Below are 25,290 nucleotides of genomic sequence, written 5' to 3' on the forward strand. Positions count from 1 at the left end.
TCCCTAATCTTAATACAAAGCATTTGCCTGCCACATTTATGTGGTAGTATTTTTCTTTTTTCTACTTGTATTATTTTAATTTAGCTTGCATATGCTTGTTGAGTATGTCTGTGTGTTATTCTGGATGGATTAAATGAATGAAAGTAAGCATGAATCAGGGATAGATTAATGTGTGGGATGCATGAGTGCAAGGATGAGCAACAAAGTACACCTACGATGAGGTATTCAGCACCTAAACTCATTAGCAACTTAAGAGGCATGTTCAGTTATAAGCCAGACCTATTGGTAGTTCCACTGCTTGTTTGTAATATGGACTTCTTCTGGTGTAAGAAGTTATATACGTGTATTTCAAAATTAAAATAATGCGTGGATCTGTTATAAAGTAAGAGTCCATTCTGTTTCCTATGAGCTTGTAAATAATTCCCTTTAGAGCATTCCTACAAAAATAATTTTATGATAAGACAGGAATACCTCCCTGGTAACACCTCCAAACCTGGGGCACAGAGATCGCTGTAAAAGGAATGCAGTTGTCACTAGAAAGAAAAGTCGGGTGAAGGGGTATTGTAAAAGAGACCTTAAAAACCAAACTTCCTTGATTCATCCCAGGCCCATCAGAACTTGAAAAAAAAATATTCAATTATGCAAGTCTTGTATTGTATGTAGGAATTTCTAATCCTGCATATCCACAGCAACTAAAACAATTTGAAAGAGTTAAGGCTAAATATGGACATAAAATGTGTATTTACCAGATTGACTCTCAGGAAAATGAGGAACAGTCAAGCGCCTTGACCAACTAAATTGTATGTATATGTATGTATGTATAAACTATTTTGTAGCGCGCTCCGTTACTTGAGAGTATCCTGGCGCGAGGGGAAAGGCGGGAAACAGAACCACAGAGAAAACAACTTATATTAAACTCTTGAACAAGTGTGTTTTAAAATTTTTCTTGAATAACGCCACAGTTTGGGAGGAACGCAGATAAAGAGGTAGAGCGTTCCAAGCCCTGGCCACAATCACAGAGATTGACTGGCCACCAAGTCTGGCGCGTTTGAAACGGGGAAGGTACAGTTTCAGCTGCGTGGATGATCTAAGAGAGCGAGTTGGCACATAACAAATAAATCTCTTTCTCAGATAGACGGGGCCTTGATCGTGAATGGCTCTGAACGCCAGCACCAGAGATTTAAACAAGATGCGCTGCGTAACCGGGAGCCAATGAATGGTGCTCATCTCAGCACGTACGCTCTTCCATCTGGGGATGTTAAAAATCAGACGGACGGCCGCGTACTGGATGATTTGCAGGCGCTTCACCAGGTAGGCCGGAATACCGCTGAACAAAGCATTCGCGTAGTCCAGCCTTGCCAGTATAAGAGCTCGGGCAACCGTCTCCTTAGCCTCTTTAGGGAGCAGAGGAAAAAACTTGCGGAGCATTTTCAGTGTGGCAAAGCAGGTGCCTGCCAGCTTTTTTATATGCTCCTCAAATCTGAGGTCCTCTGCAAACCAGATGCCCAGGTTTTTAGCCGGTCTTCCCATCTCTTTCGGGCTAGGGATGTTAGGGGGCCACAGTGTGTTCTTAAACAGTGGGGGGAAGGAACCGTAAAAGAGCACCTCCGACTTGTCCTCATTGCACTTCAGCTGGGCCTGAGTCAGCCAGCGAAATACAGAGGACAGACACCGATGAACTACTGATGGGTCCAATTTATCGTCAGGCCAGGTGAACAGCAGTTGGGTATCATCCTCATACCCAATTATCTTAGCCCCATACTGTTCCGCTAGATAAACCAGGGGGGTGATGTAAACATTGAACAGTAAGGGGCTAAGAGTGGAGCCCTGGGGGACCCCCGTGAGAAGTGGTTTAGGATTCGAAGCGTGGGGGGGCATCCAGACCTGCTGGGACCTGTCGGAGAGAAACGAGGACAGCCAGGACAGCACCGTTTCCCCAATGCCAATAGAGGACAGCCTAGCGAGAAGGAGTTCGTAGGGGACGGTATCGAACGCGGCAGAGAGGTCCAATAAAATTAGGACCGCTCTACCGCCACCGTCCAAACAGTCCCGAATCGCCTCAGTCATCTCCACTAGCGCTGTCTCAGTGCTATAAGTAGCTCTGAAGCCCGATTGGGCAGGATGGAGGGCATTGGAAGATTCAACAAAATTCTCCAATTGTTGAAGCACCACCTTCTCACAAACTTTCGTAAGTGCTGGCAAAAGAGATATTGGACGATAGTTCCCAGGAACCGTCGCGTCCAGTCCTGGCTTCTTCAAAAGCGGCAGAAGTTTGGCTTGTTTCCACCCAAGCGGCACCTCCCCTGAAGCCAAGGAGAGGTTCACTATCTGAGTGATCTCAGAACAGACCAAATCCGCCACCTCCGAAAGCACCCGAGCCGGGCACGGATCAGCGGGAGAACCCGATTTCAGAGATTGCAAGAGGGGCAGAATATCACCCTCAGTAACTTGGCCAAAGTTCAGAAGCTGTTGTCCAGAATAGGGACAAAGTATGGGACACATGTCAGTCCCTACACAGTCAGCAGACATGGCCGCCATAAGGTCCTGCTGGATCCTCCCTATTTTACTGATAAAAAAGGTGGACAAATCCTCGCACCATTGCGCAGAGGACGGAAGAGCAACTGCATCAGCTACAGGCGCAACAAAGCTCTTAACAATAGCGAAGATCTCTCTGCTATTGTTATCTGCTTTTGCAATACGCCCTGCGTAATAGTTCCCCTTTTCTCCCTTGATGGCTGCATAATAACTTTTCTGTGCTAGACGTAGAGCAGCTTTGGCCTCTGGGCTATAGCTGCATCTCCACGCACGTTCTAATTTTTTACAGCCAAGTTTCATCACCCTCAGTTCAGGAGAGAACCATGGTTGGGAGGGAGAGTGTCGTACCCTCGACACAGTTGTACGTTTGATGGAAGCAGAGGCCGCCTGCCGCACCCACTCGTTAAATTCGCCGACCGCCTTGTCCAGAAGCATCGTAGTTTTCGGGCGAGCTCTGGACAGGGCCTGTCTAAACACGGGCAAATTGATCTTTTGGGCGTGACAGATGGTGGGCGTGGGACCAGGTTCCTCAGATAACCATTCAAACCTGACCAAGTCATGGTCAGACCAAGTTGTTTTTTCCACTGTCACGGATTGAATCGGGAAATTGGAACAGACCAAATTGTGCACACAGAATATACATTTCTTGGTGTGGAGATCCATGGATCCCTCACTATGGACTTGTAAAAATATCATTAGAGTACTGGAATTAAGGTGCAGGGGAGGGACACATTTTGTGAAAGGGATAACAAAATTAAGGGTCATGAAAATACAAATGATATGGTATAATGAGATGTTTTGTGGCAGTATTACTTCATTGTCTGGACAGAGGTTGAATATCATTGGTGCCTGCCAGTTCGCTGCAATAGGTGTGGAATACTTTTAGTAACTTTTGATCTACTAGAGCTAAAAAACACTTTTTGGGATAACATTTGCAAATTATGTATAAGATGATGGGTTATGTGGCAAATGTGGGAAATCCATAAATATGCACAAAACTCCGCACAATTTCATAACGACATTGGTCCTGTACATCAAACATTTCTAAAATATGCGTCAAACTGTAAACATGTTTGAGCTGACATGATGCTTTTTTCACATTAGCTAATGGGAGGTTTGGCTGCGGAAACCCAAGCTGCAAAGTCTTATTTAAAAAAAATATATATATATATAAATATATATATATTTATATATACATATATATAGCAGAGCAGAGATCCAGGGAATAGGAAATCAGGCGAGCCCACAAGATAGTTGTAGCAGGTGAGTTTATTCCTGGAAGAAAAGACGACGCGTTTCGACCACGTCCGTGGTCTTGGACATATATATATATATATATATCACTATGCATAACAAGTAAAATGTACCTGCACCCTCCATGGATTCTGAAGTGATGTGCATGTCGTAGGCACAGTGCTCCCCTGAGGCAGAATCATGTTCTGATTTGTTTGCTAACGATGACTGACCAGAGCCAAGGGCCTGTCCATTTTCCAGTGACCCTTCTTCACTTGTTACGGGAAGCTCCCCATCTGTGAAGAGAAAATACAAGGGTGTTAAGAAGCAGCTATAAATCTTTGAAACCCAAATGATGAGCTTGCTCATAAACCTTTTCTTAAAAGGTTTAATCTTTCAGACTAAGATGGCTTACCTACAATTCATGTGAGAACAACAATGCTATTTCTGACATACATATCATCTTAGGTAAGACCGCACTTAAATCAACAATGCTGCCTTTAAACCATTTGAGCAACTTCTGAAACGCACCCTTCTCCAAACTGGGCTGCATGCCCCTATCCAACACCTTTTTGACTCAATATATAGGGCCCCGCCTGAATGCCCATGCCCTAAAAACCTAATTCGGTGACTTATAACACGATCATAAAAACACCGAATATTACAGTTTACAAATCTTTTTTCAACACAAATCTCACATTAAAAGCATGGAGTCGTTTTAAGCAAGAATTGTAGCACATGAAACAAAAATGCAAATGAATATAGTATTTCTTCATACATAATTATAATTAGGCTTGTGTCTCTCCATTTTTAAACTCTCCTTTTTGCTTGTATGTAATGTTCATCTGCATTCATTGTTTGCTTCTACTTTTATTTTTTTCTTTATGCAACATATATATGTACATGAATGGAATTCCTGTAATCCTGTAACAAATAATACTTAAACATCCTTGAAAAAGACATAGACCTGCACGCCATTGAGGGTGAAACACATGTTTGTTAGTCTAAGTTCTCTGCTGCCTCTCAATTAAATAGAGGCTTTCATTTGCTTTCAATTACATTCAAATAACCATATGTGACAGCAGAATTGTATGCTTCCTCCATACAGAAAAGACCTATCCTACAGTGTGTGCACGTGCACACACGCTCGCACACACACACACACACACACACACACCCACCCACCCACACACACACACACAATCTCTCTCTCTCTCTCTATCCCTACATCCTGGTTATTGGATTTGCAAGTCCCCCTTTCAGACCTGGGACACATACATGCAAGCAGCAGTGGGAATAAAGGTTTCCATCACAAACATAAATCAGGTACAGGAAAGCCAGCAGCAATGCACTCGTCCTTATCCACATGAAACAGACATGACTGCAGCAGTTAGAACTTCCTCCAAACACAAGAAATAAAACACCGACAGGACATGGCTAGCTTCCATCAAACAGACCAATGAATGAGGTGTGGGCACCATCAATGGAACCCTCAAAGGCACATCATATTTTACAGAAAGAGCACGGACATGGATACTGCAAGCTGATCTCAAAGGGAACCATTACAGCAATGACAGGAACAGTGCAAGCGTTTCTAATTCACAAAATAAGTGACAACGTGTAAGCAGCAACAAGCTTCCCTCAGAAGCAGAACAGGCACAGCACAGGGAGAAGCAGTGTACGCTTCATTCACACACAGAATAGGAACAGCAGGGACAGCAGCAGCACAACCCTACCTCACACAGGCACACATCAGCAGGCATCCCTCCCCAGAGTAGTGGAAACAATGGCTACTTGGGTTTGAGACAGCCTATTGTTAAAATGTCAGAACATGCAGAAACACTACTGCATGAGCCAGCTCGCTCTACAATCCACTGCCATATCAAGCTTTTTAACATTGCAAATTATGATCAGGTTTGGAAAATAAAAGAAATAAAAAAAGTGTCAAGAAATCTATTTAGCCAAAAGAAGAAACGATCATTAATTGGTGTGTTTTAAACCTAGAGAACCTCGTGTAAAGATTTTAGATTTAACAATTGAGGGACCGATTTACCAAGGCGTACATAAAGAAAAATGAGGGTAGTCAGGGTATATTAACATATAATTAGTACAAATAGAAAGAACTGTGCCCTCTTTTCATTTTGACTAATAGGGAATTAGACAGTTTGGGGGCGGTTCACAAAGGTACTTGTAAGTGAAATAGTACTCATGTAGTACTACAACCCATACTCCTAATGCCTTGGGTACGAAAGCTTTGTCTGTAGACAAAATAGTTTTTTTATTCCGAATGCTTTGTAAAATATGTGATTGATGATATAGCTAAAGCTTTTTAAAAGCCAGCACTTAAAAAGTAAGTGTGATCTAACAAACACACAAGTGTACCATTTACAAAGCCAATGCCAAAGAATAAAATATCTGAACTATAAAAGGCCCAATCACCTGTGTTTAGCGTCAATAAATGGTTTGATTTGTGCCTGCCAGCTATCCATAAAATGATATCTAGCAGGCAAAAATGCATTTATTGCGGAGTACTTCTATGCCATGAGGGCATAATTACACAGTAGTAAACTTCACACAAATAGTAAGGAGAATGTGCCATAACGCCCCACAAATCCATGAGCAGGCCCGGACTGGCCATAGCGGGCACTGGGCAATCCCCCGGTGCTCCGCACGGGTGGGGGCCGGTTTTGGTCCCCAGGGGGCCGTTTTTGTTACAGGGAAGTTTTTGCAGCAGCATAGCTCCCAGTCCGGCCCTGTCCATGAGCTGGTGCACATTAAGCACATTAATAAACTGTTCTCCGCCACAGCCCTGTGCTGGATTTGCTTACGCGAAGATCTTTTGTGCAGGAAGGGGCACCTTTCTGTACAAAAACACTCTCCTGTGGCCTTTTTCTCTTTCTGTGTTTGCTGCAGAAGGCAGCACACATCAAAGGAGGAAGTAACAAGCAGAAATAAAGATATTTCTCCTTGTTACGATTCACCTGGGAAGGAGTAGCAATTTGGCAAATTCCCAGGTCTACCAGTAATGGAAAATCTGAGAATGCATCAAAATACTTGGGTTTTGCATTGGAGCACCCAAGGACAACCCATGGAAAGTCTCCCTGGGGCAGAGTAGGCACAGTAATTTACACTGCGATACGTTACTCTGGATTTATCAAGCCACTCTGGGCCACACAAGGGTGCCTTGTGGGGGGGCCTTACATGGCTTGAGAAATCACATCTTAAGCTTTGTGTTGCTTTTGCACCACATTGCGTGGTGTAAAAGAGACGTAAAGACTTGATAAACATGGCCCTAAACTGCCCTTTTTACTAGGAGTAAACTTACAGCTGCAAATGCACTACTTTGTTGTGCGCTGGGCCTTCTGCTTTTTCAATTTGTTAACTTCCTTTAGAAATGTAGATCATGGAAACAGACTTATGAAGGTTGAAGTGTAAAGGTTGATTCTTAAACTAAACTGAACATTTGAATTTGGAATTATTCCACATTACTCACAGTTGATATGCATGTTTTAAACTGTAAAATAGCCAATTACAAGACCATGTGTCAAAAAAGTGGGCACATGTGAAAGTGACTTTAACATGCGTCTACATCGTGCACAAACACACTCCACAGTATGGGCTCTGACTGACAACCAAATATTGGTAGCAGGAGAAAGAGAGAGTGTTGGTCGGCCACCTAAAAAGGAGGGGTGGATGTGTGTGACACATTCATTGCGCCATATTATCTTCAGAGTATTCCGCATTGCACACATTTTACCCTGTCCAGCCCGCAAATCCATATCTCAATTGTGTCGAAAAGCTCGTGATTATGGTGCAACTAACTTTTGGGGCTCATATAATGACCGTATATGAGAAAAGACAATGCTTGTTCAGCTGGACCATTCATATCCACAATCGGCTTTGACGTTACCATACATAGCTCATACCATACATAGCTCAGAAATTCTCCCCGACCGTGTTGATTAGTTAGCCTATCCACTCCTTTATAAGGACAGCAGTTTTTTTTCCAAGAAAGGTCTCTAGAATCAAAAGGATGAACCAAAAATAACCAAATGGGCCGATTATGAAATTAACGCTTCATAAATATATATGTATTGCGCAATCAGTAAAATATTCCATCAGAACTAATGATACATGAATCATCTATACATTTTCAAGACAGCAGATTTTCCCTGCCACGAGACGGTAGGGAGCATCACTAATGTGTCAACATTGTTAAACATCACAGGTCATTTACAAACAACGTAATCACATCAAAAATACTATTAGATTGTCTCTGAGAGACTTAGCTCTTCTGTGCTTTCCATTACTACCTTCGTATGGTTGCAATGGGGGCTGTCGACAAACAAACAGAGGGATCATAATGGTGGTACCTCAATGTAACAAGAGGATTGCAGAACCTTCTTTCATTAGGATCAGCTGCTCCGGGCACCAAAAGAGAGGATTAGAGGCTCATAAGAGGACTGCCTACCCAGACAGTATCTTTCGCGGAAAGCTAGATTGCAGTCAAGTCCCTGTAATTGGGCTCGGGAGAGAGTGGGGCTGTTGATGCCACCCCCTGCCTCCCAATAAGAATGGAATCCCAGAAACTTACTCCATTGACTGTAGTTTTACGAAACTTGCCTTTCTCCGGAGCTGGATGTTTCTGCTGACAGCCATCCCTGCCTATGAGTATATGAGAAGTGTGCTCTTCTCTCCTACTGGGGTACCTGGAGTGAAGCCATGAACAGACTCACCACTCTATTGCTGTACCAGCAATGTCTGCTTAGGCGCAGTAGCAGAGCAATTGTGTTTCAATTAAGAGAACAGACCTCATGAGGTATCATCATCATTATAAACTTTATTTCTATCACCAAGATCAGGAAAGAACATCAGAAATAAATATTTCCCATAAAGAACATAACAAATTATAAAAATGGATCACTGTTCCATTACGTTTCAGACACTAAAAACAATAAGAGCATGCAATAAAATTATCTCATTGTACGGTGCCTGTAACATTGCATCATAAATATGTCCAAGACCACAGGAAGAGAGAGGTAGCTCAGGTCCAGAGCAAAACACTTTATATCTCCAACATTAGGTGGAAGGACTCTTGACTTTCAATACAAATTTCGAAAATTCAAGGAGAACAGTAGCAGCATACATTAAATTGACTCTATGTAAGGTAGCCCATATCATTTTAACAAAGATTAATTTATGACCTGGGTGAGTGGTGTAACAATAGCCCTCGCATCCCCCGCAGTGCGGAGGGGCCCCCGGAGCTCCAGGGGGCCCCTCCGGCAAAGTGCACAATCAGGCCTGATAGCTCCTGACTGGGTCGGGAGCGTGGGGCCCTCCATACACTTTGCAGGGGTGCCCCTAACGTTTAGTTACGCCACTGCCTGCGGGGGATAACTATCGATTTCAAAGCCCCCAGGGCATTATCCCACTTCATTTCGCCTACTAACTTAAGGGAAGAGGTGTGGTGCTGCGGTCAGGGTGACTGACTCTGGAATCTGGGGATCACGGTTTGATCCCCGGCACCAGCAGCAGATTAGCCCAGCAACGATTGACTCTTGGCAATAGCTTCTTTAATCTTCCCAACCGCCCCTAGCGCCTAGAGACCCTTGCGGGTGATTGTTCGCTCTTTACAAATGTGGATTATTATTATTATTATTACTAACCAGCATGTATTACTCGGACATAGCTGTTAAACAAGTACATCAATTGATCATTTTCTTTAAGTGCACTTAGATCGCATAATCCAAAAGGCCATCAAAAATTAGGCCATAGCAAAGTCCACTACTATACCTGTGTCTGTACTAAGTTTTCTAAAGGCTTCTAAGTGCTGCCTAAATGTATGTTCCTGCAAATGGGGACTATCCACTTTACCTGTAGGTTCAAATAACCTGGTCATAAAAATATTATATAGGTCAGTGTTTCAGGCCCCATAAGACATACAGGGCAAAGGTAGTTAGCAATGTCACTCACTTGCCAATTGCTACAAAACCTTTTAGTGGTAAATATTCTATATCTAAATTGAATATACAATTTTCGTGCAAAAGGAGGAGTAATTTCGTCAAATGTTAGTTCATACCGTGGGCAAAGTTTGGTATCTATAAATACTAATGAGGGCATTCCCTTGCATCTAGTCACAGTTTCCACATCTATGATCCCCCAACAGATTTCTTTTACCCTGGCTCTTGGAATCAAACACATCTCCTCTGGTAATGTCCAATAGTTCGCCAACCCCAATATATGCATAATGAGGGGCTTTCACGTGAATGGAGGAACGCTGGAAAGAAGTTTCAATGCGCAGTGGCAGTTGCGGTTCGGCCTTCTGTCCTGGGAGTCGCTCCATGCCTTGGGTGAAGTTATTGGAGAATAAAGTCAGTCTTCCTACGGAATCAAAGTGGTGTTGTTTCCTTTCTCTTACCACAATCCACAACATTCAGCTCTATTTAACACAGCCCCAATGGCTTTGATGTTATAGCTCTCTATAGCTGGAGACACCCTTCTGGATGGTGTATGTCTGACAATCTTAGCTATATCTGAAGCCTCCTGGAATAAAGAAATATGTGTCTTTTCATGTTGTAGTTCCTAATTTAAATTAGGAGACAGTCTTATACCTACGTAATCGGCATGGGAATTTACCTGGGAACAATTATCCATGGTAATCGGACCAGGATGTCCAATAATTGTGCGGGGATACCCATTGCTTCCAAAACCCTTCGGAGTTTATCGCTAGGGACCAAGTCAAAAGCGGTCCGTAAATCAACAAAGAGTTTGCCCTTGTTGAACACTACCGCCTTCTAGAATATTTAAATGAATCGAAAAGGCAATGGTACTATTAATATTTCTAAAGCCTGCCTGCAGATCGGACAAAATAGCTTTTTCCGTGAAACATGCCTGGAGCTGTACAAGAACTGGTTTGCAAAAATTATTTTTTAAAGGAGTCGGCGAATGGGCCTACAATTTTCAGTGATACTCTTATGCTCCTTGTTGAAAATGAGGATGATCTGCACTAGCTTCCACAATACGGGGATGTACATGCCAATAAGTACTGCATTTGATAAGAGGGTAATGTATGAATTCCACACCTCTGGATTCGCCTTATATAAATATTTAGGTAACCTATCTGGGCCTGGGGCATTGGTGGCAAGGCAGGAGTTGATGACAGCTAAGTTTGCGCGAATGCCAAATTAAAGGACATTTTGGTTACCAGATTCACTTTCGATTGACAAGACAACATCATCTTGCCCCATATTACTGTTACATAATTATAGACTACTAAAATGGGCTACCCACTCTTTAGGTTGTGCACAGTATTCCAAGTCCATATATGAGCCCAATACACCTACAGCGGCTAGTCTCCAAACAGGCTTTATAAAGAGAGGCCCACAGGGAGTGTTCTCAATCCCTTTTTGCTTGGACCAGTTTCTTCCTATACCACGTCCTACACCTCACCAATTCTGGCCTAGAGTTGGAGTTGGCTGCAGCTAGGAGTACTGTTTTGGCTATACTACAAGCTTTGTTGTACCAGGCCACTGTGCTAGGATTTTTCTATTCAGATTGTTTCCACTGACCTAAGATGTCCTTGATCTGGGGGTACAATGTCTTTCATTGACGCGTTTCTATACTCCTGTGGAAGGGCATGCAAAAAGTAAACCTTCTTCTCTACCTTTGTCACAACATTACCCAATACTAGGGGATTATTAACCACCCAACTCTACCTAATGGTTTTACGATTATTAATATGGGACAGGTCACCCAAATCCAGACTGCCTGGAAGTACAGGTTACACTAATGAGCTGACCAGTAATGTCAGGCTCAAAGCATTATGAAGCTCTATCTGTCCTGTCCACCACTACCAAATCTAGTAAAGTGCCAGAGCCTTAAATCAACTAAAAGCAGTTAATACTGCTCAAGTACCCTGGTCTGTTATAGGTAATTTTACCATGCCTGTCCGAAGGTGTCCTTCCATTGGTGGCTCTGAGGTCAAAATGTACCGTCAATGCCAACACCAGGGATGCTTTGGGAGACCATTTGACATCTGAAGGCGAATCTGCAGGATTTTCCACATACTATCCTGCTCACATATTAGATAAAGGGAAGTAGATGTTGACAGTTCGAATGTGGAATTAAAATCCAAATCCACTAATAATGGGCTGTTCCCTGTTTGCTGAGAGAGAGTGGATTCCAGCACGTCTAATACCCTGGTCTCTGCATTTTGTGCCAGTACTCAATTATATGTATTAAACATTTTTATGGACAGCCCTGACTGGAGCACCAAATTAATTGCCAATATGTCAGGGGAGTCAATGTGAACCAGTCTAATTTGGTACTGAAGTGCAGTCTTGGCATAGATAGCTAGTCCACCGGGGCCCTTCCCTTCCCAGCTTCAACCGCATGTAAACAAATAAGATATGAACCAACACCTGAAGATGGGAGAAGGGCGCCATATCTCCTGGAGAAGACAGATGTCATAAGTATCTTTAAACTGGGCCCCAGTCTGACTCTGAAAGCAGCTTGGACACCCCTGCTACATTCCAGGACACAATTTTGATCTGGGACTGACTATTCTGGGTTAATTATATGGTGCGTAAGGATTCTGGGTTTCACTACTAAAAACCACCTCTTTGTGTCCCCAGGAGTCGGACAAATTTATGAAGGTAGAACCACAACAGTCATTAAGAGGGCCAATTCATCACTGTAGGGGACCTTGGGGAAAATCTTAGTCCAAGTTGCTAAACATCTCAGATCCACCCCATCCTGTCTCACGTTCTCATCACAATATATTAGATTCTCTATGCTCAGTCAAGGTATTTCACTAGTTCGCCCTCTGTCAGATTAGCCCAAAGTAGTACCAGCAACGCTTTTGGCCTTGCTAGGTTAATCAATCTGGGCTTTTTTGTTTAATCAGTATTCAAGTATTTGCATTGGAAAATGTCGGTGAGTCAATAACCATTAAGCCATCAACAAGGTGTCTGTGAGAGAATTCTACCTTCCGCCAATCTGACACTTCCCCAGGTGAAGATATCCTTTTCTACTCTGGCTATGTAACTTCTAATGGTAGAATAACAGTGCCTAAACTCACTGAACCAAAGAATGACCAGGGGAATATATATCAAAGTTTTTTATTTGCAAACTCTGCGATTCGCAAAAATACAGCGTTTGCGAATACAAAATCGCTAAATGCGATGTATGAGCTGTTTTATCATCGCAAAATTAAGGAATCGCAAAATTTACGATTCCTTAATTTTGCGTACGCATTTAAGGAATTGCAAATTGCGATTCCTTAAATGCTATGTATCATGCACCCAAGTTGTACGATTTCCCCCTAAAAAATCGCAAATTACCATCAAATTAAAGTTGGTGTTAATTTGCGATTTCTGGCAATAACGCACTTTTTGGCATGTTTCAAAGTGCCATGTGGCACACATACATGCCCTTAGGGCATGTATGTGCGCCATATGCGCACACATGCTCATTTCAGGGGTGCATCAGGGTGTCCTTATGACACCCTTGCACTCTTGAAATTATTCTCAAATTGCGATTCTCAAATTGCGAATCGCAAATTGAGAATGATTTCCCATTCATCCCTATGGGCCTCCTGGCCTAAAGGAATGAATGGGAAGGTATTCCTTAATTGCGATTTCGCAATTTGCTAATCGCAATTAAGGAATACTAAGAAATCGCAAAAAAATTGTGATTTTTTAAATACATCCCATTTTGCAATTCTCAAATAGAAATTCCCCCAAAATCGCTATTTGTGAATCGCAAACACGGATGTTGATACATATGCCCCCAGACCTTTAATCCATCAGTCAATTTGGGGACCTGCTTAAGGAAAACTACAGCCTGTTTACTTTCCTCTAGCTTGCAAATATAAAAATCACTTCATATGTCATCCTTGGGTATATTGCCAAAAAAGGCTATGGAGGTTCCTTTTTTGCAAGTAGAGTTAGCCTTTAGAGGGAAAGGTAGAGTTCATTTTGCTTTAGTATAACACGTTTGGATGCATTTTACAATCCAACATGAAATGCTTGCTTTAGAGATGGCCCTTCCTTTATCTGGTTTTGAGAATTTGACAAATAGTTGTTGTGTCTTTCTAAATGATTGAGTTCTGTTAATATAATACATGAGAGCTCTTTTACATCCAATGTGAGTAAAGCTCTTTCTGAACCGTACCGGAATCGGATAGTGGAAAGAATAGTGGCAACTCAATTGATTGATTTAAGTACAACTGTAATACCACTTTTAGAAGGGATTTACGGTTGGTGCGTAGTACCACTTTATCCCTATTTTGGGGATTTTTTTACCACAACAGTTCTAACATTTGCAACACATTACAGTCTATGCATTGAAGCTGTTCTAGTTACATTCACAGTATACCACTTTCTCCAGATTAAGTTGGAAAAATGGTTCTTCTAGAGGTATTGACTGAAGCTCACTGACATATCTGAGTAAAGTGATTACTTTGAGAAAAGTAACTTTCTAGGATAGAAACTGGGGAGCGCATAAATGTAAAGGTTCAAATGTGGGACCCATTAACCTTGTTAACACAACATTAAGGTTCCAAGCTGGTGTTGGAGGAAACCTAGGAGGGATAATTCTTTTGAGGCCCTATAGAAAAGCTTTACTGACAGGAATCCTGAATATAGATGCTTGTTCCCTGTTTTGGAGAAATGTAGCGACCGCCGCTAGTTGTCATGTTATGGAAGTTAAGGCTAACCCATTGGTATGTAAATGGAGAAGGTAACAATGTGTTGAGGCTTTGCTGTTAAGGGGTTAATATCCTTTGAATGAAAATAGTGAAAAAAGCGTTTCTACTTTGTCGCATAGCAGGCTGGCTCTAGTAGTGGATCTTGTTGCTTTCTTTGCGAATATTCATACACAGTTGAGGTAGATTTAAGCATCTGAATTCTAAGACCTCAGGAGCCAGATTGCACAATTGAGATATCTGGAGTTTGGATGTGTTACTACTCACTCATTTTCGGTTAGAAGGTCTTGCCAGCTGGGAATTTCCTGGTGTGGAACTACTGAGAGTTCAAATAGTGTGGGGAACCATGGATGTCCGTCCCATGTGGGAGCCATAGGGATAAGTGTCAGAGACGTCTACCAAACTTTGCGAATCATAAACAGAAGAAATGGGAGAGGTGGAAAAGAGTGAACAAACATTCCAGACCAACTTATCTCTAGTTCGTTGGCCCTGGATTGTGGGAACATGGATGTGAAGTTTGGACATTTGGCGTATTCTGCTGTGGAGAACAGGTCTATGTCTGGGTGACCCCATTGCTGGAAGAGTGAGTGGGGGACTGTTTGGTTAAGTTCCCACTCATGGATTTGTGGTTGTCTCCTACTAAGGAGATCCGCAAAGGCTTTGTCCACCCCCGGTAGGTACTCCGCTAAGAGGTAAATGTTGTGTTGTATAGCATACATCCGGATGGTCTGGGTTAGATGATATAGCTGAGGTGTCTTGCCCTCCCCGTTTTTACAGATAATACATGGGATTCATGTTATCTGTTATGATGAGAACCATTTTGCCACTGAGGTGGAGAAGAAATGGATCCAACAATAGATGAACAGCAGCTGTAGGTGATTGATATGGAGGTGAGTTTGACTGGGTGTCCAATAGGCCTGTACAGTCAATTCCAGTGAGTGTGCTCCCCAACCAATGAATGATGCATCCATTGTTATGGTTCTCTGCGGAACTGGGTCTAGAAAAAGGGCATCCCTTTAGGAGATTTTTGGAATTGTACTAATGCAGAGAATGGTAAACTTGATGGCTGATCAACACTACATCTTGTAGTTGACTTGCAGCATGAGTCCATTGCTGTGTTAAGCATTCTTGCAAGGGGCACATATTGAGTCGGGCATAAGGTACTATGGCTACGTTTTATGCTGTGGTGCCTAGGTGGTGCATGACTATTCTCACTGTTATCTGCCGATGGGGCTGAAATTGTGGAATAATTGTTTTGAAGGGTTGAATCCTTGCAGAGTTTGGCTATGTGTGAGGTGAGGATGGTTCTTGGGTAAGGTTGAATCTGAAGGAGCTGCAAGTGAGATTTGACTGCATGGACCATGAAACCTAGTTGATGAAGTAGGTTTTATGGAAGTTTGAGTGTGCCGCAAACAGTTTCAATTAGTATTACTCTTCCAATTGTTCAGGTAAGGGAAATCAATAATGTTTTGCCTGTGTAAGTGCATTGCTACTACTGCCATGGCACTTGGTAAACACCCTAGGGGCTGGGGTGACCACGAATGGAAACACTTTGAACTGAAAATGTTGTCCATTTAGCCAAATCAGTGGTATTGACGATGTTTTTGGTGAATTGGAATATGGGAGCAGGCATCCTTTTGGTCCAGTGCAGTCATGAAGTCGCCTTGTTGTAGTAGCGGTATGACATCTTGAAGTGTGATCATGTGGGAGCGCTCTGAGAGAATGTACCTGTTTAGAGATCTAAAGTCGAGAATTGTTCTTAGAGACCCGTCCTTTTTGGGGATAAGGAAGTAAAGTAAATAGACTGCAGTGCCATGTTGGTTTAATGGCACTAGTTCTATTGTTCCCTTTTGTAAAAGAGCTTGAACTTCTTTGAGCAGTTGTTGATGGTCTGTTGACAGTCTGTGGGTGCAAGGTGGAATGTTTGGAGGTGTTGAAGTGAGCTCCAGGCAATAACCTTTTTGGATAATATCCAGCACCCACTGGTTGTATGTGATATTCCGCCATGCTGGGTTAGAGAGTTTGAATTGCGCGTGTCCATTTGGCCGTAGAAATGTAGCGGGACACATCCACATGCGCAATTCACACTGAAGGGGCCACTCCAATGACTCACTGGCCCTGCCCCCACACTAAGGTTCGGCAGAGGTAAATTTAAATTGATAATAAAATTATTTATTACCATTTTATTTTCCACTCTTTTTGCATGAGTGTGTGGGGGGGACGCTCCTCCGCTCATTTGGAGGAACCGCCACTGGACATGGCCCAAATATTTCAGCTCCAATTGGGCCTTATTTCTTTGAAGGTGCACACAGACTATTTGTTAGGTTCACTCTGGGAAACACATGCGATGAAAAAATCATTTGTGTGTTACATTAAGGATGAAGGGATTAGAGAAATGCATCAATGGAAATTCTGGTTGGATTTTGGGAGCCAAACGTAAAATTATAGGAACATAATTCACCAATGAACTTTCAATTGCCAAACTTCCATGAAATAATTTCTAAAATCAGTGATAGAGGGAATCAGAATGGTCACTTATCAGGTATATGAAGAAAATAAGGAAAAGTGGTTAGTTGTTGTAGCAATGCATTATTTGGAAAAATCTAGAGCAGTTTGATTTACTCATTGTGTGTATGCAAGATAACAATAAAAAAAACATCAGTTTGCAATCTCTACATTCAGATTCCACTTCTAAATAATATTAGAAAGTTTCTCATGCTAGCTGTAATAGCAGATTCTCTGCCATCCACCTCGAGTTCGCCACTAATGGCATTAGCAGCCCTGCTTCCACTAACAGTACACAGCTTGTGCTAATGGATCAATGGCGCCATAATAAGCTGTGCCTCTGCTGATGGTTTCATGGCTGCACAGTGAACCCTGAGTCTTCTGATGGCTTAACTGTGCAGGGAAAAGGCCATGTTTTTAGAACATGAATTGATCCTGTACCTCAAGCATAAAGGTCACCTAACCCTCCTGCACAGTCGCTACAGTTCATTCTACCAGTGGACATCCTGCTGGAGTAAAGACGAGTCCACCTCTATGGCGTTGACTGTCTTTCAAGTGCAAATCCATCCGTTGTTACTGCCATGAAAGTGCTGTGGCACCTTCCTTCTTAACACCTCATGATTTATTTCCATCCGTGCCTGTGTTGCGTGCTTATCTTGGATCCTGATCGATACTTTGACCTTATGCCCATGTTCGGCTATAAATCCATTTATTCCCTATATTGGCATAACCGTTCAAGTGCGATATTCAGAAAAGTCATCTCTGGCCTCACACGAACAGAGCCACATTCCAGAATAGTTTTCTCTGCCACTTCCTTTGCAACCAATTAGTGCAATGACAGAGCAGAAGTCACTATCTGAGATTCCTAGATTAACACTCCGAGTTCTTCAACAAGATAAAAACTCAGCAAACCTGGAAATCCCCGCTAGCTGTGTTTTGATTAGTAATGAAACTCTAATGAGCAACTGATAGCTATCACTTCCTAGTGACATCTTTAATTGACGTCTTGTGTCCAGCAAACTTACGTCAAACCAGGCACCTGTCAGGTATAAATATTACCAACGTTGCCTTAAGCAATTGCCTGTTGCTGCAGCCTGTTGCCCGTCGCTTGATGAAGCTGCTGTATGCAAGCTGCTGATACCATTATCGCTGCCAAAGCGCGAACGATGGTGTGGTGAAACTAGGAGCTGAACAGCCGTCCCTCTGCGAAGAGCCCAGCAGATGCCAGCTGCCCGCGGACGCTGTCCCCCCTCCTTCTCCTCCTCGACGCGCTGAAGAGAGACGCTGCCTTTCTCCTGCCGAGGAATCCAGCTCCAGCGTTTCTGGTCTACCCTCGCGGGTGACTGGGATACCGAGTTCCCCCTGAAGGAGATACCAGACCTCCATCATTCTATTCAGAGGTGTGGTGTTGACTAAACCCTTAGTGAGAATTCTTGAAGCAAACCTTGGCAAAACCAACGTAACTTAAAGCTACTTACTTACTCCCCTCCCAAGTATTAGGCTTAGGTCAGGTACACTGGGGTAGGCGTAGTTAGAAGCACCAGTTAAGTATTTTAGCCTAATGTATATATGACTGTATATATGTTTTATTACTTTTAAACCATTGTATGGCTAAGAAACCATATCAATGCTTTTACAGTATTATTTCGCAATACTTATCTTACTGTACGTACTTTTTATCAGAACAAGTCTTGCAATTGTGGCAATACATTTCTCTTGTACGAGAAGAAAGACTGTTCAATAAATGTTAACCCTTTATTGACAAACGCCCGTCTCTCTATTCTCTACATATTGTGAAAGTAAACTGCACTAACCTGACTGAGTAAAATAACTGTCTATTGTTTCACACGACCCTAGAGATTGACTCTTGATCTGAGGAGCAAAGTTGTCATGTTGCACGGTTGTTGGAAAACTGAATCCCTTCTTGTCTGTGCCAGGGAAGCTGATCACTTCCTATTCAGTCAAGAAAGTTTCCAGTGACCTCTGAGCTAGTTGGTAACAAACCCAATTAAGTTTAGCATAGTCAGTAGAGGCCTGGAAGATCCGCACTTCTACGTCGATACTACTGTTTTTGTTATTCCAAGGCGCAGGGCCTAGTGGGAAACTAGGAACTACACTACATGGCGCCAAAAACGTTTGGTAAGGCGATAAACTAACGCAAGACGTTAGAGTAACTCAGTCGTGCATTTTTCACACAGACCCCTTTCTCCCGTAAATACTCCAATAGACGTCTGGAGTGGGTGAAAGGTTAAAATCCGCCCGAACTCAGTAGGAAGAGATTCCTATGTAAAGCTCTGGTTTATTCAACGTTGAAGGATACAGTGTTCCAAAATATTGTGCACCTAATCTTTGTCTCCTTGGAGACCTACTCTGCAAACCTTGCATTTATACAATGCCAGGAGAAAACGGAACCACTGGGGCCGCAGCAGATGCGACTCAGCAGGGTCCCGAACACACAGAACCAGATGCAATTATCATCCCGGTCCACTTAAGAAAATCTATAACGTTAAAACTTATAGAAAACGGACTGACACCTCAAGGTGGTACAGTAATTTTCGTGAGAGAGGCTCACGAATATCGGCAGACAGAGGTATTCTATTCATGGATAAACTTTCCAGCGGCAAACGCTACAACAAAAGAGTTTCACTATTACAAAATAGAGGAACCTCCGGAAGAGTACGCTCCTTTCGAGGAAACTGAAATCCCACTAAAATTCCAAGAGCACCTACTCTGGTTTAATGGCGCCCTAAAACATAATGATCATATTACCAGGCTCGGTCCACTAGGTAGACCAGGAGCAACGTGGCCGGTTCTAGCCAGCTACACACCACATCCGGACATTGCAAAAATGTCTAGAGAAGAGCTGTTAGTACAGCTAAAAACACTTATAAAAATACATAGGCAATTAGTCCAATATGTAATGCGGACTGCAACAGTCCAACCAGCTGTTAATGTACCACAGCTGACCATCAGGGGAACACGAATAAAATCACACCACAGAACATACAGTCATGTCTTGGTAAAACACCCGTAAAACGGGAACAAATTCCTTTCTGGTTAGCACAGAAAATCACTCAAATAGAGGCAGTATTTCCTGATACTACCCCTATAGAGAAACACGGAATCTTGACCATCTGCCTTCCTATGGGAATCGCACCACACGTGGAGGACTGCGACACTTGGGGTACAGTCTTTGCTTCCATTTACACAAAAACACATGGTGTTCCGTCTATGGCGGTAATACCAGAAGTGCTAAAACAGATTCAAAATTAATACGGTCCAGAGCCCGCTTTTACTCTTGGTATGAAATTACTGAAAGACTTCAAGCAGGTCTCGGCTATATTATTAGCCAATATAAAGGGAGAAGCAGCATCTGTGGCGATTCGCCAGAAGTTGAAGGAAACAGATATAAAAGATCAGCCAGTTGAGCTTGCCAAAATCATAGAAAAATGCTATGAAGAATTAGGTAGAGACAGCTTGGGTGGGAAACCAGTAAAGCCCCAACTGCTCGAAAATCCTGAAAAATTATTTATTAAAAATAATTTAAACACTCCTAAAAAGAGCTGGGATGGAAATAAACAATCCACTCCCAAGGAAAAAGTTTTCCAGTCCAGAGGAAGGTCTCCTCGACGGAGGGAAAGAACTCCGACTCGAGAACACCAGTCTCCCCAGAGGGAGCCCTCTGAGAAAAGATATAACCTTAGAAATAGGGATAATTTGAAAAAACCTGATAGATATTAAAGTATTGATACACGTCCCTCTCAATCTTTTTCGCAGAAATCGGAAAGAAGAGGACGGTCAGACCCAGGAGAGCACACCAAGTCCAAAGATAAGGAACCTGCTCAGAGTAAAAAATCTAAATTTTCAAAAAAGAAGGTAGCCAGTATTAGAGTAATCAACCATGCCGAGAATACTGAGGACACAGTTGAAAAACGGGGAGTGGGCATTGACAATGTTGGACAGTGCAGCAGAAATCAGTATAGCGCGCAAGATCCTGATGAGTCATCTGGAGACAGTGGACACGAATGAATACATTCAGGTTGAAACTGCCGACACCAGACTTAGCGAGCCCCATAAAATATACGAAATAACATTGCGTATAGAGGGTGATAAGACTAGGAAAATAAGAGGTCTAATTTGGGATAAGCTCTCAAAAGCCTATGATATTCTGTTAGCTGAAAAAGATTGGCCCCCAGAGTTTGTCAGGGAGTGCCCTCGTGGCGAAGAAGTGATTATGCCTGCCTTCTCGAATCACATTCCGATTCACAAAAAATATACATATGCAAGGAAATGGGCAGTAGCCCAGGCACCGGCATTATATAAAAATCATGTAGGATGGGATGAGGACTCACCTCCCCACAAAATCCAGTTAAAAAGTGAACCAGCTGCCCAACGGCAGTATCCCATTAAGCAAGAAGCTAAAAAACAAGTCAGGGAGATCTTAGATCAACTTGAATACCAGGGGGTGATTGAAACATGCACCTCTCAAATGAACAATCCTTTGTTTCCTGTCTCCAAGCCGCTCGTAGCTGAACCTGTGACCTTGTGCGGATTCCTTCATCCATTTACAGCGTTGCCTTGAAACTCTGAGGAGAAGGCGTCTCTGAGCCTGCCTAATTACTGGGAAGCCTGCTGCACCAGGGGACGGGACTGCGAGACCCAGGGTTCCGCGCAGGACCATCGGAGCGCACCTGGAGTCTCTTCCCGCCCCCTGCTCCTCCCCTGACTGATTGCCTGCACACTACAAAACAGCTCGCGGCCCCCGCTTCGCGGGTGCCGCTCGTAGCTGAACCTGTGACCTTGTGCGGATTCCTTCATCCATTTACAGCGTTGCCTTGAAACTCTGAGGAGAAGGCGTCTCTGAGCCTGCCTAATTACTGGGAAGCCTGCTGCACCAGGGGACGGGACTGCGAGACCCAGGGTTCCGCGCAGGACCATCGGAGCGCACCTGGAGTCTCTTCCCGCCCCCTGCTCCTCCCCTGACTGATTGCCTGCACACTACAAAACAGCTCGCGGCCCCCGCTTCGCGGGTGCCGCTCGTAGCTGAACCTGTGACCTTGTGCGGATTCCTTCATCCATTTACAGCGTTGCCTTGAAACTCTGAGGAGAAGGCGTCTCTGAGCCTGCCTAATTACTGGGAAGCCTGCTGCACCAGGGGACGGGACTGCGAGACCCAGGGTTCCGCGCAGGACCATCGGAGCGCACCTGGAGTCTCTTCCCGCCCCCTACTCCTCCTACATAATACGTGCTTCGGACGCACAGCGGGACGCGTGTGCGGGACGCCGGACGAAGCCCGGACAAAGGGCGGACAGTCTAAGACAGTCCGAGACAGGCCGTGACTGGTCTGGGCACGTCTCTCTGCCCTGCAGTACCCGATTGTTATCAAACAGTAAGACTATAACTCCCAGAACCACCCGTCCTCCTTTTGCTAATTTTGTATTATATCACCTGTGATTTTGCGTGTTCAGGTTATTGGCAAATTTCTAGGACCTAATATTTAATCAAATTTAATTATGTCAAAGAAGAAAGTTGTGACGGGGGGTAACTCTATTGAAAATTATATGGTACAAGTAGTGTCAAAGATAAATACCGATAGGAGACAATCTTTGGGTCTCAGTCATTCCCCAAATTTATCTCCTCTAAGTCCTTCACTAGATTCACCTTGGTTAGATATTCCATCTCAGGCTGAGGGTAGCTTACTTTTAGATCCCGAGGCACCTGAAAATGGACCACTAAACATGAGTATAGCTCAGGATCAAGATATAGCTACAATCAATGTGTCAGACTCACAAACAGTAGACCCTGAAGAAAATCATTCTGTACAAGTCAGTGAGCAGACAAGTATAGAAGCCGACCCTCCCGTTTTAACTCCGGCTGCTCGAGCAATTAGAAAGTGTAGAAAAATCCAACTGCCTCGAGGTGGAGCCATCTTAGGGAGGAAGAGGGCTGCGTCACCACTGAGAAGCAGGGAAAAAGGTAGGAGGAAATTAGAAGAGGACGAAAAATTAGATATGGAAGAGGAGCTTATTTCCAGGTTGGTAGATATAATTGACACTAAATTCAGAGCCTTAATTAAACCAGTAGTGGCCAAACTGGATAAGTTATCCGCAGATGTAAAAAAGCTGGGGGTAGATCAAAAGAAGTTAATAGAAGAAGTGTCCATCGTATCCGGCACAGTAAATAATTTGGCAATACCTGTAAAAGAGGTACTTGGCCTCCAACCAGATACAGGATCAATTCCTGACTCTTCAAGGGTAAACCTTCCAGATCAGATACCCAACACTGTTCCCACCCAGTCGCCGGCAAGGGATATTCACCTTCCACAACCACGAGGAATAACCCCTCCAAGAGCAGGTGAAGATACACTTCATTTTATTGAGGACGCAGCCCCTCTAGTGCTGGTTTTAGCTAATGCTCCCCCTTTAACACCAGACCAAACTGAAACACCCACGGCGCTAACTAGTAAAGCCCTGCATTGGTTAACGGGCAATATGCGGTTGGCCCCCTGGGGGAAGCAACAACTAGCCAGAGATATTAAATCAGCTAGAAGGGCCACTTGGATAGGCTCAAACCCTAAAAAATTTAAAGGCGACTGCATTATAATAAATCTTGCAAACTCTGCAGTCTTACCAAACATCCTTCCAAATATTTTACCACCACAACGAAGGAGTGGCACTATCATTCCTCTTACTCTGGATTTCTTTGGTAAGAAACAAAGGAGTATGACATACCCTAAGCCTGATTATAATCATACCTACACTAGACACATATGGCCAGAGAAAACAAACGGTTGGGGTTTTGATGCACCAGCAAATAACTGGGGTTATAGTAGGGACGGATATGACCAACAACCACGACCATATCATACAGACCCCTACTACTTTAATATCCCCACCGCAAACAGGTATGATATTTTCTCTGCGGAGGGAGGGCTGGAAGGTGTAGAATGACTACCAGAAGATATAGGCATAGCGGATGTGAATACTTGTTGTACTGTAATCCCCATTATCAACCCCCCTGTTACAGAAAGCACGAATAGAATACAATGTGGAGGCCAAAAATGTGCGGAGGGTCTTCTTTTGTTATCATGGAATATAGCCGGACTCTCTGATAAAATTCAAGATAAGGACTGGCTGTATTATGTTAAAAAATATCCCATACTATGTTTTCAAGAAACCTGGGTAATAGGGACAAACCTGTACATTGAGGGATATCAGAGTTTTATAATCCCAGCAATACCATCTGCAAGTGGAAGAGCTAAAGGGGGTTTGGCTATCTTCGTTAGTTTGTCGCTTATATGTCAGAAGATTGAACATAAATCTGGTAACAAAAACATCCAGGTTTTGGAATTTAGAAGGGGTAAAATCCATTTTGCACTGATTAATTTTTATAATTCTGTGAACCAGGCTGGAGATTGTAATATAGAAATCTTACGTGATTTGCTAGGGGCAATTGATAGTTCTCTGCCATGCTCTAAAATATTAGTAGGTGATTTCAACACACATTTATGTGGGAACCCTAGCGTGGGACCTGTTGGTGAATTGGGATGTAACAGCATGGAAGGAATACACTTTGAACACTCGCGGAGGGGCACAGGGTTAAACGAATTAATGAATGAAAATAATTTGTTTACTGCAATGTCGACTGTACCAGATCAAACTGTATTCCCAGTCCCTACTTTTAAAGGCCATGCAACAGGCACTTACATAGACCATATCCTCATTTCAGCTGATTTTGTAAATATCATTGAGGACTTTAGGATCTTCATGAGTATCTACAGCGACCACAACCCCTTATGCATTACTCTGGGCATGAGTTTACTTGAATACCACATTCCTCGTGAGGACCGTGGTCGTTTAAATTGCATTAACGGGAAGCGTCGCTTAAAATGGGCTATGGTGGATAGTGATCAATTCTATACTTCTGTTAGTGCAGTCTGTAATCAAGAATTAATGATTTGTACATCCCCTACATCAGCTCCTTTGCAAATCCTGACATCCTATAAGGAGATAACTAAGAAGGTGGAGTCTCTTTTAATGGTTCCTAATAAGGGAAGGTCAAATTCTAACTGCAATCCAAAATGGTTTGACAGTGTTTGTTCAAAGGTCAATCGCGAGCTCAAGAAAGCTTTAAACACAAAACCAAGAGATCTATTGATCATCCGGGGCTTGCGGACTGAATATAAGAAAGCTCTGGCTACCCGTAAGCGTGCAGTTAAAAAAAGTGTTTGGGAATCACTCCTAGAGCCCGAGACTTTAAAAAATAGCTCGAAGTTTTGGGAGATAATTAACAAACCTATATTTGACTGTCCT

General features: G+C 43.2%; 1 protein-coding gene across 5 annotated transcripts in view; it reads right to left on the reverse strand.

Annotated features, from left to right (window-relative positions):
- The window catches only part of PHACTR1 (phosphatase and actin regulator 1), a 1,119,307-nt gene that overhangs the window by 200,689 nt on the left and 893,328 nt on the right, over positions 1-25,290 (reverse strand). For all 5 annotated transcript variants that reach the window (XM_086965260.1, XM_086965262.1, XM_086965265.1 and 2 more), the window contains exon 4: positions 3,903-4,064. In XM_086965260.1, coding sequence (XP_086821386.1) covers positions 3,903-4,064 — 162 coding nt within the window. The remainder of the gene's footprint in view (positions 1-3,902; positions 4,065-25,290) is intronic.

This window comes from Lissotriton vulgaris, chromosome 4_1 (genome assembly GCF_964263255.1).
Source record: "Lissotriton vulgaris chromosome 4_1, aLisVul1.2, whole genome shotgun sequence".
In the NCBI taxonomy this organism is placed as follows: Eukaryota; Metazoa; Chordata; class Amphibia; order Caudata; family Salamandridae; genus Lissotriton; species Lissotriton vulgaris.